At 37.0% G+C, this 18670-nt stretch overlaps 1 protein-coding gene across 3 annotated transcripts in view; it reads right to left on the bottom strand.

Moving 5' to 3' along the window:
• The window catches only part of ERC1 (ELKS/RAB6-interacting/CAST family member 1), a 293596-nt gene extending 279461 nt beyond the window's left edge, over positions 1–14135 (bottom strand). For all 3 annotated transcript variants that reach the window (XM_050909774.1, XM_050909763.1, XM_050909781.1), the window contains exon 1: positions 13315–14135. In XM_050909774.1, the coding sequence (XP_050765731.1) occupies positions 13315–13983 (669 nt within the window). In that variant the 5' untranslated portion in view covers positions 13984–14135. The remainder of the gene's footprint in view (positions 1–13314) is intronic.
• Between the last annotated feature and the right edge of the window lie 4535 nt (positions 14136–18670).

The following is an 18670-nucleotide window of genomic DNA, read 5'->3' on the forward strand; positions in this document are numbered from 1 at the left end:
GCAATTCAGGTTTATGACGTACTGTACAAGGGATGCAAAGTATCAGTTATACCTGGCAGAACCTCGACCAGTCACTTCTGGATTAATAGAGATCATAAGCCACCAAATTCAAGTAGTCATGTTCTGCCTTTTTAATTACAAAATACCTTACTAGTTACTCTACTGTGTGCAAATCTGTTGCCCAATTCAGTCAAGAAAGTGACTTCCACAAATTAAAGGTGGGCTTTTTACCAGGCCTCCCATTGCTCCAAAAATGTGAAGATTTATAAGAAATTGTTCACATGGTAAAAAGTTTTGCAAGCTAATCACCTCTTCTGTTTGCAATATACATAAATATGAATAAAAAAGTAGAAACGACTGATTTTCATAGCTTAAAAGAACAAAAGAAGCCTAACAATGGAAGATTAGGGGCAGAAATACTGTCCATCCAATGAGAATTTAAAAAAAAAAAATTTAAGAAAAATGTAGTATATTCCCTCTTAAAATGAAAAAGCAGTGACAATATAGAAATAGTGTTAAAATGACCCATTTTCATGGAAAAAATATTACTTCTGCATTTTTGTAGTAAAGTCTGCTATTCTTGAAGTTCTAATTGAGCAGATTAGAAATCCAGAAAATTAAAGTGCTCAGCAGCAAAACCTCATCTCATCATTTCAGTTATATATAAGCCTGTATGGCATATTGACCCTTCTTGTTATTGGTGCACTACTAAAATTAGTACCTTCGCTCACAGATGGTTAACAAAATTAACTGACAGAGTTGTTTATCACAGAGAAATACATCTCAACTGTGCAGGACAGCTGAAGCTCAACACGCTTCAAAAAAAGGTGGCAAAAATAAAAGATATCTTGCTTCCAGCCTAACCTAAGCATACTATAGAGCTCTTATGAATACATGTCTGAAGAGCTCCCAGCACTTAATATATCCAATTACTTTTTGAAGTAGGGGGCGATTTTGCTTTTTAATGGTTAACACGGAGGACAAAAATTCTCCAATATCTCAAACTACAGCAACCACTAACTGCATGATTTTGAATAATCACATTATCTCTAACCCAATTTACGGGTTTGGAAACATTTTACAATATGCATTCATTAACAGAAATAACACGTACCTTCCTGAGTGTTGAAATGTTTTATTCGTCGGTACTTAAACTCCTTCAGAGGCTCAAGCATTAGAAGCTGTACAAACATGACTACATAACCCAACAGTCTTTTATTTTGCAGCAGCAGCCCTGTTTGGAAGATCCTCAGATAGTTCCTACTTGTCATGTGTTGGCTGGTTTCACAAAACAGTTTTGGTGTGTGTGAACTAGATAGAAATCAGAGGAAACTAAAACAGAAGCTCTGCTCCAGGTGCACAGCAAACACACCTCAATCCCTAATGGAGAAATAAAGAAGTGAATAGAGTATCGCTCCTTCCGATAGCATAAAACCACATGCGCAGGGGAATGTTTGGTTCAATAGACCAGAATAAACCTAGTCAAGAGTTAAACAGCCAAATTATATACAGCATATAGGAAGGGGTCCCAGCATCAACTACTGTCTATCTATAATCCGGTCTTACTGCACCAAATAACCTGCTAACAAGTTCAACCTGTGAGGTACAGATCTACTTTTTCCAGATCAGTCTTCAAAGACTGTCTAGCATTGAGCAGTTCACAAAGAAACACTAACAACTGTATTAAGTATAAAAGAAAGTGAATTAATGATTTCTTCCACAAGTTCCCAGTCTTTTAGATTAAAGAATTCTGACATGAAACACTACAAACAGTTAAATAACAAAATAGTGATGCTAAATATGAATGAATGACAATTCTCACACAATCAAAAAAGAGACAGACCTCAGACTTCTTAAAGGCATACAGATTTGAGCTGATTCAGCCAAATGGAAAGGAGGAGAGGAAGAATTTCTGAATAAGTACACACTAAAATTGATTCTGCTTTGAGAAAACACAACATGCAGTTTTAGAAGGCTAGTCCTGAATGCATTCCTAGCTTTAGTGAAAAAAAAGTAACAGCTTTTCCTGGACAGAAATGATAACCTGGAACCTTCTTTAAATGGCAAACATTGGATTTTGAATCTTATTTCTAGGAGGATGGGGGAGAGAGAACATAACAGCAGTACAACCAAATTTGTTCAACTGTTATATGTTAAGTGCAAAGCCCAACTTTAAAGTCAAATTGTAAACATATTTAGTGACTTAAAACAAAAAAGCTCAAAAAAAGTAAGATGGGTTTTGTAATAGCAATTAGAAGGTATACTATTTCCAACTATAATGGTTTATAAAGGATTAATTGTGGAACTACTAGTAGGATCTCACCAGCATGTTACACAACTGCAAAAAGTATTACAAATCATAACCTGAGCAGACACAGTAGTACCCACACTTACTTCAGCTGTTTGGTCAAGTATGTACATGGAGCTTCTCATGAATCATGGCCAAAGCATACTTATTAAAACTTTTCTTACTGTCAAAACCATCTGCTAGTTCAGACCAAAATTAATTCAGTGTTAAGAAAAGTCTGGATGATCTCATTTTATTGCAAGGTGTTTTTGGGGTTGTTCCCCCCCCCCAAATAAATTACTGCAGATAATTCCATTCTTTGGAACCTCCCAGACACAGTGAAGTGATCAGGAGGTCCAAACACCCTTTGCAAAGAGCATCACAAAATGGTTGAGTTTTTCATTTTTCTTCACCTGTAAAAAATGCTGTTGACTGCACATATATAGCACACTATTTACTTTCTCATATGAAAGTATACCTATGCTTCCTTAGAAAGGTCCCTCCTTTGAGTAACTAGGCTCACAGATCTATTAAAGTGGTTACACATTAACAGGCTCACAACCATATGGGCAATCCTGACCCACCAGATACTGGCTGAAGGAGAAAGCCTTAAAAATTGTCCTCCAAATCAAAGCTTCCGTAGACAGAATAATTTGACTTTACTCAACTGATATATGGCTGATGAAGACTGGGAAATTCCTCCACCCTCAAAAAAAAGCACATCTATGGTTGTAGGCCTTTTGCACAATTACTCAGATCAAAGAATTATCTAGATTTTTACCTCTGCCCTCTCCCAAAGTTCTCCTCTCCTTCCTCATCAGGATTACTGAGCAGCATAATCAGAAAAAACACTGAAATTTTGGTGTTTACTTATGCTCCACCTAGTAAACACAACACTGTCATTTGTACTCCTAAACCGAACAGAGATGGACAATGAATCATTGAATAATCTGATTCTCCACATTTGTCCAATCAAGGGAAATAAGGCACTTACTTCCTAAGTCTCCAGTGCAGGGCACAGCATTTCCTAACAACCTAATTAAAAGCCTGTACTACGCTTGTTCTTTCTGTCCATTTCCTTTTCCTAGGATTATTCTGGGATTCATCATTTCACCTATTAGCACTAATCCTCAGCCTAAAGCTTTGGTCATCCTCTCCATGGATGTACTTCTCTCATCCAGCAAAGAAATACTGAAACCTCTTGCCATAGAAGCCAAAACCACTTTCAGGAACTTCATATGTACATTTTTAGTTGATGCAAAATCCAGACTAATAATTACTGTGAACTGAAGAATCTCTTGTAGATCAGATAAACAACTACGTCCCATAAGACTTCCATGAAACAAACCCTAATCTAAAAAGAGATAGGGGCAAATCTTATCCTACACGCTCCTTCACTCTTTTTAAGTCTACAATGCAACTAAGACCACCTTTTAAGTGGAACAGAAAAACCTCACAGTTGCTTTCCATTTGTGTGCATGAGATGCACCTTCCAGTTCCTGAAAAGCAGAAAAAGTAAATTCATTTTGTAGCACACTGGCAAAAAAGTGTTCAGTATAGACATGATATAGAAATGTTCAATCATAATATCTAGCTCCACTGGATCTAGCCTAGGCTGTAGAAGTATGACCACTCTTAAAGACAATGTCTTTCTCATCAATCTACTGCTTCTTTAGATCAGATCCAAGGCATGAATTGACTATGGAGGATTAGCATCTTCTACAGTAAAGCTTTACTTTTCAAGCAGGTTGGTGTTTCTTAGCTGTGTTGCTTTTGACATTTATAACGTTTCTAGTAAGAGCTTAGGAGCTTTGATATAATGCCCTGAATCCTTTAGCAAATCAAATGTTTAGTGTTAAATGCTTCCATCTCTCAAAAGAGACATAGCCAGAAGAATAAGCCTCATGGAGGCTTACAGCTGTGAGATCAGACGCTGGAATAGGCTGCATGGGTATCTTGCCTCTCTAATGAGGAACGCTCTAGCTATCTCAAGTTACTTTTGTTGCTTCATGGTTTTTTTCTGTTCATCTGAGAACTGATATCCACTTATAATGTGAAGTGTAATCAATTGTGCCAATAGTAAAAAAAAAAAAAAAAGCTTTGTTTTCTCACAGCAAGACAGGAGGTCTACTATGGGACACACCACTGTCTTCAGTGTCAGGACTTCTTCCTGGTCCAAAATAACTCAAGTCTACCAATAGGTTAAGCCTGAGATGAGCATTCTTGCACTTACAGGTCCTCAAAGACAACATGGTACAACACAAACGTATGTTCAGAAAGCCTTTTCCTCCCCTCAGTCAAAAATAAGTATTTGTCATCTGAGACATGATTCCACTAAAAACCAGACCATTACTCAGACAATTTCATTACTCCTGTAAGGGAAAAAGGTACGTAAGCCCCATCACACTGCATTAAGAAAGGTAGGATCTGCATTTTTTTTTTTTTTTTTTTAATGCCAGGAGCAATTAACTACTATGGAAGAACCAGATCCTGTACAAAGTACCTGAAGAAAAAAGATTTTCGTCTCTGAATGGTGGTAGTTCATGTGCTGACTTGTTTTAATTTCAGAAACAAGTGACAAAAAGTATCAGAAGAAATGTATGGCCCTGTATTCTTTCGAATCCACATCAACATATATTTAGAAGACAATCTGTTCTCAAAATCTAACAACCCAAGGTAGCTGGTACCTGATCATCTGACAAGATGGATCAAAAATCCATAGACTTAATGCCAAGCATACTTTCTCATGTAGAAGGCCTGCATCTGTGAAACATTTAGACAGCAAAAGAGTATTTAGTGAAGTGCCTACTCCTTGACAGTGCTGCTCATAAGAACACGATGATGATGTAGTAGGTATCAGCCAGGAAAAAATGCAACCATACTTAGCTTTGATACAGATACCAGTGAGGCTTAGTTAATTTCGCACTACCATTTATTACTTGCTTGTTTTTCCAAATCTAGGCTGTCTCCCTGTTTCTCTCCCCAGCCCACTAGAGCAGGGATGTGAAGGGGGAAGAAAAGAAGGGAAGATGCCGGAAAGGGTACCACTGAAGAAACAGAAATGCATAGCAACACACTACGGAACCTGGTAACAATGCAGGTATCATACAGCAACAGGTGCTGAACAAAGCACCTTTTAAAAAAGTAGAATTTATTCTCCACCTCTCTGCTATATTTGCAGAGAATTGAAAAAGATCTTTTTATTGGACAGCTGATCTCCATCCCTTTCTCACTCCCTCAATAAAAAGTGTATTGTCATTGTGTTATGCATGAGACCAGAAAAGCCATCACCCCTATGACCTGGTCTTATTTTGTGTGCTTGCAATGAACTGCCCAAGATCGTTAGAAAACTACATATTGCCTTTAAATTCCTTTTGATGTTGTCGAGTCAAATTCTGGAAGAATCTAACTGCCTCCAAACAATTGCTCACCCTTGTTGGCTTATAGTATTTATTTTCCAAAATAGTGACAACAATCATTAGATTTTAAAAGCAATCCATACAGGAACTGCAGACAGCATAGAGCAGCAAGGACTAAAATCATTTTTCTCTCTGTTTCAAGGGGATCCTGGACCAGTAGCCCCCACCCAGGGAAGAGCAAAAGCAGCCCACTGCACACACACTTGAGTCATTTAAATAACAACAGGAAAAAGTAGTAGTACATAAATAAAAAAAAATTAAAAGCTTGTATGTAGATGAATAAACACTTTAAATGCAACAGCAGTCAAAATCTAAGGTTTAGCAGTGATAGTACATTACTTAGCATTCCAGTTTACAAACGAAGTTGCTAAAATTAAACTGAAGAAGCCAGTCACATGGTATTTATTCCTGTAACTGTCATACATAAGTTTAACTCCTCTGATTTCTAATGCAATGATCACAAGAAGCACTTTTAATGGTGTTCTATGCCAGTATTCTGGCATCTATTCATGCTCATTTCAATGAGCACACATGCAATAAGAAGACTATTTTATGCTTTTGGGGTTTTGGGGTTTGGTTTTTTGTTTTGTTTGTTTTGGTTGGTTTTTTGTGATTTTTTTGCAGGGGAAGTTGGTGTGTTTTGAGTTTTTTGGGTTTTTTTTAAAAGAATCCAGTCTTTTCGTAGGGTGAATCCATAAGAAGACTTTCTTAACAGAGGTCAACTGACAAAAATTCAAATTATCATGAGATTTCTTCAAATACTGATCTAGATGTTGATAATGCATCCTTCCACGGATTCTTTCTTTTCTTTATGGTTTAAATGTAAATACTGACTCTGCAATTGCAAAACTTGATGTATATTGGTATGCCCCAATTTCTGCCAATCAGTACAGAAGTTTTTGGTGTTTAGTCCAAGGGTATAAATAGAAAAAAAAAAAATAGTATAGTTCCCTCAGGATAAATAAAGGAAAACAGACTATTTAATAGTCTTTGGAAGCAAAAGTGACTGTACAAAACACAATACAACAGGGCATGACTGAGCTACAAAGCATTTCAACAGTAAAAAGAACAATCACTAAATCAAGGGGGGTTTTGGTGATTTACTACAATCTCTAAGTTAGAATGGAGCTTTACAAAAACTGATCATTGCTACCTGCTTCTCAAGGCTGCTAATAGAACCAAAAAAACACATTTCTGCTTCGCAGTCCAAGGTACTACTACTGCAAGCACTAAGCAAATCACTTAGATATAACAACTAGTATTAACACAGATGGAAACTAACGACACTTTGTCCCTGTATTTTTTTCCACTACAAAAGGTGACTGGTCTGTCTGAGAGGATCCAATACAAATCTGCAAATACTATATAAAAATATACTTATGTAGACCTCGTGGGTTATGAAACGAAGTTTTGCTGAAAAGATTTTCTTTTCGAGGTCTAGTAATTGTTATCTTCAGATAAAAAAATGGAGATACAATTATGATCTGCTACATTTAGTGGATGCAGTCATTTTTCCCTCTGTTCATCAGATTATGCCAAAAACTATACAGAAAAACTACAAGGCATTATCCATGCAGGGGGAAAAAAAAAGTGTAATCCCAAATAGCTATGCTTACCTGCTGACAAGCCATTGTAATCGGATTTCTGTCAAGGAGCTGAAATCACCACAAATCACTATTACTGAAAACACTGGTATTTTATTGTGTTCACAAAACACAAGTGTATATACAAAATGAATTCAAAGGAGTTGTATGCTGGAATATCTAGAGCACTACCAAGTTTCTTCTCTTTTTCCCCTCCTGCCAGGTGAGGCTAAAGTGGCATTTCACAATGTTTCTTTCTTCAATTACTAATTCAGATAGCTGGCATGACTGCTCTTGATAAGTTATACAACACAGTAATCACTTTCACAGTACAGAAATGTCTCCTCTCAACTCTTTTGGTCTCTAGCTCTTATCTCAGAACATACATATATATATATATTTATCCTAAATACAAAAGTTTCTCTGTCTTACTAATGTCTTAAGTGTTATACAGACTGTTAACAGGATCTTAGGTACCTACTTTGCTGTAAAAAAAAAACTTCTTTCCAACTAACAGTTTAGTCATGGCAGCCCACTCTGCTGCATCATCTTCAAGTCTAGGAGGCTTTCTAATATCACCAAATTGAAGAGAGTTAAAAAAAGAGCTCTATTTCCATTTTTGGCCTTGGAGGCATACAGGAAGACTGGCATACGAATTATTAGTACAACTTCAATCCTTCATGGACTGGCAGTTCCATCAAAAGCGCTCCTCTCCTTTCTACTGAAATCAATACCACATAGAGTAAGAAAGACACATGAGAATACTGGATTTGGTATTAGAAAGCTATAATATCAGTACAAGGCCGCTGCTAAAATGAACTATAATGTGGGAGTATCTCTGTGCTATTACTATCATCTATTATTGTTCAACTGTTCACTGAGTGACTAAAAGGAAGCTTGTTCCAAATCAGAGCCTTACACAGTTTCAAGCTACCTAGTTCATACGTCAGAAAGTAAGAACACTTAAGGGAAAAAGAAAGTAACTGCAATACCAGAATTATGATAATGCCGAAAGAGACAATGGCTTCTAGAGAAATACAGTAATGCAGACAAGACTTTTCAGGAATATACATACTGAATGGTGGAATAATACACTGCAACTCTAGTTAGGAGTGTAATGTCTGAACAGTCTCAAAACATAGCGGACAAAGAATTATAGCAGAAAGAGTCTGCTATTTAAACTTCTGCAGGATTTAAAGTAATCCCTCCCCCAGCTTAATAGCAAAAAGCACAGTTAAACTACTAAGTTCAACAGTATCACTGACGTCACCCCTTTTATTACAAGCTGCTTTTAAGTTGGTAGTATTCCCCTTGTATGTTTAATGGATCAAGTAGAGACCAGCTGTTCAGCCTATGCTACAGCTCAAAGCAACTCAAGGTATTAGATTCTACCTCAGTAGGAAACATGGGAGAAAAGGAGCATTGGGGAACCTAGATAAGCACAAAAAGTCTAATTTTATTTCCTTATAGAATTGCAAAAAGACAGAACACAGAAGGCCCGTCTCCTGGGCGATTACATGACAATTTTTGAAGTCACTACAAAGTGCTGCAACTTGATAAATGCCTCAGATATCAAGCACTCTTGAGGAGATAGTTTTGAGTTATTCTAAAAGAGAATTAAGTTATAATTTCATGCTGCAACGGGGAAAAGACAGAGGGAACCTTAAAGCTGGCAGCATTCTAGAGAGCCAACAGACATCTGCCATTGAAAGAGTTATTTAAGTGTAATGCTGTGGGGTACAGATAATGCCTTTAAGCAATGACTAGAACCGCATATTGCACAATTAAACATCCATAATAGAGGAAAGTTTAGCCTTCTATCATCTAATAACCAACTCAGGAATAGTACTAGTATTAGAATGACACAGTACTAAGACAAATCAAAACTTTTTTTTTTTATTTAAAAAAAAAATTAAATCAATGGAGAAGTGAGAATTAATCTGATATTCAGAGGAAGAATGTACTCGTTAGAAGCTCAGCCAGTCTCACAACAGCAGCACCCAATGCATTTAAGAGGCTAACACATGGACAACTATATTTTAAAAAGTGAGGTGCTCATTCCACGCTACTATGAAATGGCGAGTACTTCTGATTCTGGAGAAGAACACTGATGAAATGCTGGAGTACATCCATCATACTTCTCCATCACAATAAAATAGAATGTTCTTCAAGTGCTTACCCCAAGCAAGGTGAAATTCCTTTCAGAAATATTTTCTTGGTTAAACTCTCTCAACTCAGACCTCCAAGGCCTCTAACCACAAAAAGACCACAGAAATACATCAAAGTAAAAAGATCTTTTCAGCAGTACCACATTATTTCAGCTGAAACATAAATCAGATCTTAAACGTAGATCAGTCAAATGTGGGAAATTTCAATGCAGGGCATTAGACATCAAATTTGCATTGGACTACTTATTTTAAGGGACAATCACCTTGTTATAAGCAAGTTTTAACTGAGAGGAGTTCCTTTGTTTTTGAGTTCCACATAGTCCACCGTGGTCCAGTTTTTAGGGAAATTATTTCTATCGAAATGCAAAAAATACTCACTGTCCTTCCCTCCCTCTTTTGGCTTCTGATGAAGAGGTTTCCAGGGAAACTTTAAACCACACACACTAAAAAAAAATATTTTTCAACTCAGAATAATACAGTTCCTACTAAAGCATGCTGAGGAGAGTGATACCATGCCAAAAACAAGCTCCTGTTTATTAGCTCCATCAGTTCCTCCTTGGATATGCATGGGTTTGTTAACCTTTGAGAAATCATTTGCACTCTCCTTTTGGCTTCTTGCAAAGTATAATTGGTTAACTAATCCACACTGCACTGAAAACTACTGTATTTTTCCAAGAACCTATGTTAACTACAGGAATACCTTCCATGTTTAGTTTTGAGCTCTTCAAAATGAGATGACAATGACATTCCTCATTTATGAAAAGAAAGGATTTTCTGGCTCTTCAAGATCAATAACAAAGGATGAAAATAAAGTTCAGCGTACGCTACACACCACAGCTGTAGTATTTGCTCAGAGTAGCTGATGAATACAGCTGTGCTGTACGACAACTGGTGAAAACACCACAACTGAGCAAGACTAAAGCACTCTCAACCCCAGTGAGAGCTATATAGGTGCATCTGCACAACATTCTCAGTATTATATCCAAGACATCCGTGCCCCCTGTTGCCCTAAGAAGACAACCAAACAAAAAGAGATGTGACTGCCTCAGGACAGGTAGCATGCTCTTTAATCTCCTTGTTCATTCCCTGATCTTTATTGAATCCAGAAAATTTCTTGGAAAACAGTAAGCAATACATCCATAATTGTGATTTATTTGCACATGTTCCCAAGAAATGGGAAAGAAAACCCAAAGACACCAGTGCATTTTTCACAGGAGGCTGAGGTAGCAATCAACCAGAGCTCACATTTTCACGTATTTTTAACAACTTCCAAAACCAAGAGGAAATTCAATCATTCAAAGTTGAGGTGACAAGAACAGCAATAAAAAAAGTACAGTCAGGGACAATCAAGTGTGTGTAGAGGAGTAGAGAGCCAAGACCACAGCAAAGAGATTGAGATGACTATCAGATAACGGCATGAGTCAGCCAGCATCTTGGCTCCATGAGTTGAGTTAATTTTTAACAATGCATTTGGCCTTAGCTAAACTTAATATAAAGCACAAGTTCTGCACATGCGAGAAGTCTTTATTAAAAGCGATGTGCTGAAATACTCATATTGAGGTCTAAAACACCAGTTCCTGCAATTATACTGGAACTCATTTTATGGGGAGGCTGGAGAGGTAATGAAGAGATTTTTCTGGTCCCCCAACAGATCAGAGAAATCCTTTGTTCAGTGTCTAAACAGAGAAGTCTGTTTAATTACAGTAAATCCTATTAAACCGATCCTCCTTATAAAGGGCTGAAGTGACCAACTCCAAAAGGCTATAGAAGACATAATGAATTCAGAGTTTAATTAGGACACACTGTTAGCTAACTATAATCTATTAATTAGCATTCTTAGTTTTTACAGCTCATTGCAATAATACTCTTTTACTTTTAAATTGCACTCTTCTTTTTTTGGACCAAAGTTATACAATTCTTCCAGTGTGGTAGTAATTATAGTGATTGCCTAGAGAACAGCGGCCTGAAAATATCTGTAAATGTTTAATTAGGGGATAAAGGAAAGACAAGAAAAAAAAAAAACCACTCAGATAGAGGAATCACTGTTCTCCAATCTATACATATTTAGTAACCGCTTAATCCATTCTAAACCATACATTCATTGCATTTTTCTTGCATGATTTCCACAGCATCCTCAAATGTCAAAACTGATTTCAGAAAAAATGTTATTATATTCCAAGACATTCTCTTCAGTATGAAAAAAGAACTTAAAAATGAAAAGAAATTGAGAATTAAAATACTTACCTGCAGCTGAAATACAAAGAGCATCAGAAAGCTGAGTGAATAGTATTCCATGTACTCATTATACTGGTACTGTACCACTGTAACTAAAATTTTCAGTGGATTACTCCTTCTAAAGAAATCCTACTTTTGTAATAAAAATCATTTAACTTCAGGTTTTCTTCACTCCAAGACGACGTATGAAAATGAATATGAAATGTCGCACACATTAACAAATCCCATGTTGTCATACTCACCATTCAATAAGAATACAGCTATAAAACTACATGACAAGTTCATTAAATTATTTCATACTACCTCAGAAAAAGCAACTTACTTTCTTCAACTCAGTTCTTTAAAAAGTGAAAAGAAAATCACAGACAGCTTCAGTGTAGCAGATTATCACTAACCAAAAGGAATCTACTATTTAAGCCAGGTCACCTGGAAGTAGAGTATTACATGTCAAGTACTACTAGCACTTTTTTTTTTTCCTCCAGCAGTTTCCTTCTCCCTTCCACCTTCTAAAGCAAATCTTAAAAACACCACTGCCTAAAATAGCAAGTATACCTTAAGAGCTTCAAGAACATGATCATGCTTGAATTATGGAAACTATTTCATTAAACTTTCTTGGATATTTAAAAAACTCAATAGGGAAAGTAATTTTGTCATGGTGAAAGCTGACTTACATTTCTGGAAACTTTTGGAGTTGGACGCTGGGCCTGTTTTCCATAAGAGTGGTGAGGTTTCTTACTGGAGAGTCCGAGAGATGCCTAACTCACATTTGGCCAGAAACAACTAAACAGGAGGACACTAACTCCAAGACAAGTAGTTACTTCAGGATTAAGCTAGCAAGAAGGTCTAGGTGGGAAAATTTTAAAAAAGCTTTTAATAAGTAGAGCTGACTACAAAGAAACCTCAATTTTAATCAACTTCTCAGTTTTATTCTAATTTAGGGATGCTTTTAAGAGGGACAAGACAAAAGAACTAGATGCCCAAGATTCTCTGTTCTTCTGCCTGTTCTCTAACTAGCCAGACCACTACAAAAAAACTGTAGGGTGCTTTATGACAGCTGCATAACAAGATATGCACAGCTTATGACAAAAGAATAGATGAGCAGGTATTAAACAGTGTTACTGAAATGTAGCCAAGAACACAATTTGTATCTGTTTGTGAAAACTGCAGGTCTGGATGTTTTAACCGGAGCTCTAAAATCAGACCAGTGTAAAGTGAACTTTGTTTTACTGGCAATCTGTCAACATTCAGCAACAGTTCAGTTGTATTTGGGGTCAGTAGTTAGTACATTCTGCATCTCAGAGAATGCTTCAAGAGGTAAGCACTATAGAAATACTAATTATGAACAGGGTAAAATACTTCCAAAAGGAAACCAAGTGGTTAGCGTCAGTCCTAGGAAAAAAACCACATGACACACAAGGAGAAATGAGCACTCAAGAGGTGGCTTACAAGTCTGACAAGAAACATTTAAAAAGAGGCTTGCACGTTGAAAACACATCTTACTCATATCAATTACCTGGGAAAAGCACCAATATAATCTAGCTGCTTAAATGTGACACGCAAGTTTAATAAACTCATTTAATCATGCTACTGCACTAACACAACAGTGACATTAGATGACAAACCTGGTTTGCTTCTTGCAAAACTCTATATTGTTCCTTCCAAATGGTGATTTTTGAAGCTTCATCCTTCCTCAGAGCTCTCTCCTTTTTTAGCTCAGGACTCCAGAATGTCTTGATACTGTTCATGGAAGAACTCAGCTTGCTTTCTTTCACCTCCACATCCTTGCGAAGCAGATCGTTTTCCCTTAATACTTCTTTGAGTTGCGTCTGCAGATCCATTATTGTGTTATCCCTGGCCTGGCGCAGTGAGTGAGGCACAGTGGATGCCATACTCACTGGAGGGAGATGGTGCTCTCCAAATGCAATAGTATCACTGGCAACTCCACTACTGGCAATGTTAGGGCTGCTACCCATTGCAGTCATCCTAACACCGTAAGGCAGCCGCCCCCCAGATCGGCCCAAAGTCATGGTGCTTTTTGGGGTGTCTGCACCCACGTTCTCATGGTCACTCAGATACATAGGGCCAGACGTAGCATAGGCAGCATTTAAGGACTGAATATTTTCCATAGAAAGGGTTTTCCCACTGCCACCCCCAGTACTACTCCCAGAACTGCCTCCTGTGCTGTTGGTTCGACGATGGCCCAAGCGTGGTGACCGTGGCAGCCTTGGTGAACGCCCTGGACTCTGGTTGCTTGGCTCAACCTTACCAACTGACCGAGCACTTCCATACATGATTAAGCTGGTGGTGTGAGGCAATTAGATAGGCATAAATCAGGAATGAGAGAAATCCTGTTAAGTTCTTCAATGGTTGTAAGTCAGCTTAAGGCCAATCACAACTTATAACAGATCCAGTTGTCCATCTTTGAAGTCACGTGCTCACAATGTTCAGGATCATATCTGTATCAATAAGAATAATATATTAAAATCTGTATCAATAAAAAGAACATATTAAATACCTAGTTTATCACCAAATATTTTGTCCCACATTAGAATAAAGTGTATTCTACTACCTTTACACTTCTCCCACATCTTTTCAATTCCCACTCGCAAAAAAGCAATCTTTTATTTAAAACCTAATATTTAAACTCAAAAAGGAACTTCTATTCTTGCTTTTCTGTTGTTATATTATCACCGTAAAGAGAGAGGAAAAAAAGAACCCATTAATTTTCAAGCCATAATTTTGTTGGTCATGACCTGAACTCTACAAAAGTCGTCTAACTTTTTTTCCTATTTCTAACTGGCCCTAATTCTTTACCTGTTACCTTTCTGAGTAAGAGAGACAATCAAAATTTAAAGCCCATTCAGTAGTATTTTTTTCCTTCAAGCACTGCTAGCTTCCGTAGGACACAGTTTCTAAACCCTGTTGCTGTGAAAATAATCCTGCAAATGGGAAGGTAGGATGGACTGAAATGATTTTGATCTTGATCTCCACTAGCAGGTCCCTTTAGTGTTACAGTCAGCCCCCTTCAAACTCAGAAGTCAGAACCGAAACTAAGAATCATCATGAAATCATTGCTGACCACAAAGCTTAAGCAAGTATAGATACAACTCCAAAAGAACAGCAATTGCACAGCAATGGGAACAATGAGGTTAAGAGGAACAAGAGAATCACACCTGCACTGAAAACTGGTTCCAGCCTTTTATTTTCTCTCGAACTGGGATTCAGTCCCAAACATGACTTAAATCTTTGTTCAGGTTAAGCAAAGATTTCAAACAAAGTATACTTCTCATTAACCAGCTCAGATTAATTCCATTAAATAATATCATTCCAACAGCAGGGACCTCTTAAAACACAGAACAGTACGACATAATCACGTTGCAGTTCCTCCTCCCCTCTACTTTTTCTTTAAAAAAGAACTCTGGTAGCATATGCAATAAAATTCCTTATTTTTGCACTGTAACATTATGCTGTTCTACAAGTGCTAGCAGGTAACTCTTCAGTACAGGGGCACTGGGCTGAGACCACTGTTAGTAGTCAAGGTCTAGTAGAGGAGCAAGAAACGGGGATGAAATCCACTCTTGTGACTGAACTACTCCCACTATACAGCTCTCACTTTTTTTTCTATTTTTTCCAGTGTAAACTATTTCAAGTCACTGTTGGGCTTAATTGAAATCAAAACTAGAACACTGAAACACTCCTGATCTGACCTCTCCCCATTAGATGAAAGAATACCAGATAGTGTCCAAAGAGCAGCAGCATTTTATGTATCCCAACATCTTTCCTTTCACACTAGCTTTCATCTAGCCTCACCTTCTGCTCGGAAGTTAGGTTTGCCAGATATTAGGAATCAATTTTTCCAAACCCTATGGCATGTTTATAAGATAACAATTGGGCAAGCAGATGAAAGATTAGGCTTAAAAGAGGAATACACTTACAAAAGAAATTGTAGACATAGTAAAAGTGGGTGGAGGGGAAGAGACCAAAAAATAATATTGCAAAAAATACTGGAAAAGGGTAGAAAGAAAAAAAGTAAAATCCTGATGAAGAAAAGAGACCTCATATTTCCTTTCAGAAACAAGTCAGTATAGGAAAAGATACAACAAGAAATAGTTTTGAAATGTGTAGTTTAACCCTAAGTTTTAAATGGAAAACAAGATCAGAGTAAGCCAGCATTTTTTTCATTTTCACAATATTTCATAGAAGATACAATAGCATGAGTAATTTTACAAAGCTTATAGAAGCTGATACTGTTTTGTGAGCAGTCCTCAAGAAGTTCAAGTGCTCGCTCTGTCTTTCTGCCACTTTCTCTTTTTTAAAAACGACAACCAAAGCTAGCAACAATATTGCTACGGAATATTTTAAAACACATATGTAAAGGAAAACAGGCTAAGGAAAGATAGCCAGCAGCATTAATAATTGAAGTTAGCTACCAAAATACCATCTACAGATTTATTTTTTTAATACAAGTTACAAATAAGTCATTTTTCTATTTCAGCTACATTTCCTTATGCAGAACAGTACAGAAATATAAACTATGTAACAAAGTCTACAGTGTTCCACTAGAGTTGCTTCAATAAGCAAGACACTGTGCCCCATATCTGGAAGAAAAACACTTCTTCCAAATAGAAAAGCTATTTCAGACTAATCTCACTGTTTGAGATTTCAAAAAGCTAAAAATGCTGCTATGACACCACTTGAGCACTCAAAACAAGTCAGATATGATTTCTTACACACTACATAAAGTACATTCAACTGAGAGCTTGCATTCACGAGGATTCTCTTGAAAATTAATCCAAATGACAGCACTTAATTCATTTCTAGAAACTCACCACAGTATATCAGTGCAAATACTCATTCACTTAATAGCTTGAAATGAGTTTAACTTGAACCAAAAGATTAGACATGTTTTATTCTGTGCGTTTTAGTTAAAGTACTTTCCCACAAAAACATTAAGTTTAAATGTTGCTGGAAGTACATTACTGTTGCACGCAGAACTATCACCTAGTAAAGGGCTCAACAACACACAAGAAGCGCACAAAAGATTTAGATCATTTCTAATGAGTTAATCACCCCCCAAACTGAAAACTCACAGAATTGCTTTCTCCTTGCTTTAGCAAATATTTTGTTAAACTATTAATAGTTTTTTCAAAGAATGAAAGTGACTGACGTCCTTGACAGAAAAGTAGCTTCCCAGGCAGCTGAAAGGAGCTGGTACCACAGCAGGTGCTGTGCAGTAACCATCTTGTAATATACCGGGCAGGCAGGTTAGCTCTCATCCACCTTAAGCAGAAACACCAGTCCCATGCTAATCCAGCTCTAAGCTTTGTTTCACAGGTAGGCACCATCCCCTCCGTTACCCCAGAAAAATCAAATAATTCAAGCTATGAAAGCCAACTGCTAGAATTAGCTGTTGATTAGGGTTACAGAAAGGATTCCCAAAGCGGGCACATGTGAAACTCAGGGAGAACAACTCCGACATCACTGCCATCACCGCCACGTGTTACACTGCACTCACTTTTCAAAAGCAAAACCAAACAAAAGCAGTAGATTAAGAAAAGAAAAAGTCTTTGGAAACAAGCAAACGTAACCCTCCAGTATTTCTCTTGAAATGAGAACTTCCATTACACCATTTTTAAACTTTAAAATTGTGAATATTCCAAATATTAACGAAATACACCCTTCCAACCATGCAGCCAGTTTCAGTATTTTCACTGACACAGAGATTTGTCGTGGTTCAAGAGGGGAAAAAAAAAAAAAGTTACAGATAAATCTTAACTTTTTTTTTTTTCCTTTTTTTTTCCTAGTAGCATTTATCACTGGCTATTTCACTTTGTTGCTATTAGGAATCCATAAGCAGAAGTAGATATTACGACAATTCACACTAGGAAAAACATCTTTCATCCTGGAAACAGGAAAGTGAAGGAAGTGACAGAAACGTCTTTTCTCATTCACAATACCAATTAATCAGGAAGAAGAAAGAGTTCTAGTTTCCCTCCAGGAGTCCAAGCAAAATTACATGGAAGATTTCTTTCAAATAGCAACATAACCAGAAAAGTTAAATTTTTTTCAATATTCTGACCCACACTAGCATTTTACTAGGAATCTCAGAAGTACAGTTTCTTATATTCTATGAAGCCAACATGCAGCATTGTTACTTTTTTCCTCTTCTACTGTGACCCTAAATTTAATCACAAATAAATTATCTCTTAACCTTACAGGATGGTGGTAACCACAAGGAACACTGTCCAACTGTGACATGAATGTATTGACCATTTTTCCTTTGCAAACTCTCCTCTAGGTTTCAAAAACCTTTGGTCCTTTCTGCCAATACAGGAACCCTTACCTAAGATTACAAAGAAAGAGACTATAAACTGCAAGTGTTTAAAAAACCAAACCCACTGAAGCCAGTGCTAAACCATTTTTCCTCAAGGTAGCTCGCATACCTTTACATTTGTGAAACAAAACTCTCTTGTTCACCGTTCACTAAGAGAACAAAAACTTCCATAGAGCATCCTATCTGCAAGCCAAATAAACAAATCCCAAAAAATTAATGTCAGCCAAAGTAAAAACTTCATATAGGTATCTAGAGATTGGCGTAGCAGCTTTGCAAGTACAGACGTACGATTGAACTGCTTTTGGATTAGTTGAAAATGCTATCTAGCAATTATGAAAAAGCTTGAAAGAAGGACTATCAGAAGCATAAAAAGAATAGACGAGAATTACATAATATTGTAGAAAAAGGTTTGAAAAAAAGGACAGTTATGAACACATTTTCTGTATGAAAATGCTAAGATAGATAACAGTACATCCTGCCTGAAGTGCCAGCTAAGAAAAATGTCTTCTAAGATCACAGGTAACTGTCCAAAAACACTCAGAGACAGACACCATGAACTGTGAAAAAAGTTTATAATCTGACAGTAAACATTTAAATGTACTACAGTGCAACTTGTGGCAACTAAAATGAATGTTTCATTACAA

The sequence above is a fragment of the Gymnogyps californianus genome, chromosome 1, assembly GCF_018139145.2.
Source record: "Gymnogyps californianus isolate 813 chromosome 1, ASM1813914v2, whole genome shotgun sequence".
In the NCBI taxonomy this organism is placed as follows: Eukaryota; Metazoa; Chordata; class Aves; order Accipitriformes; family Cathartidae; genus Gymnogyps; species Gymnogyps californianus.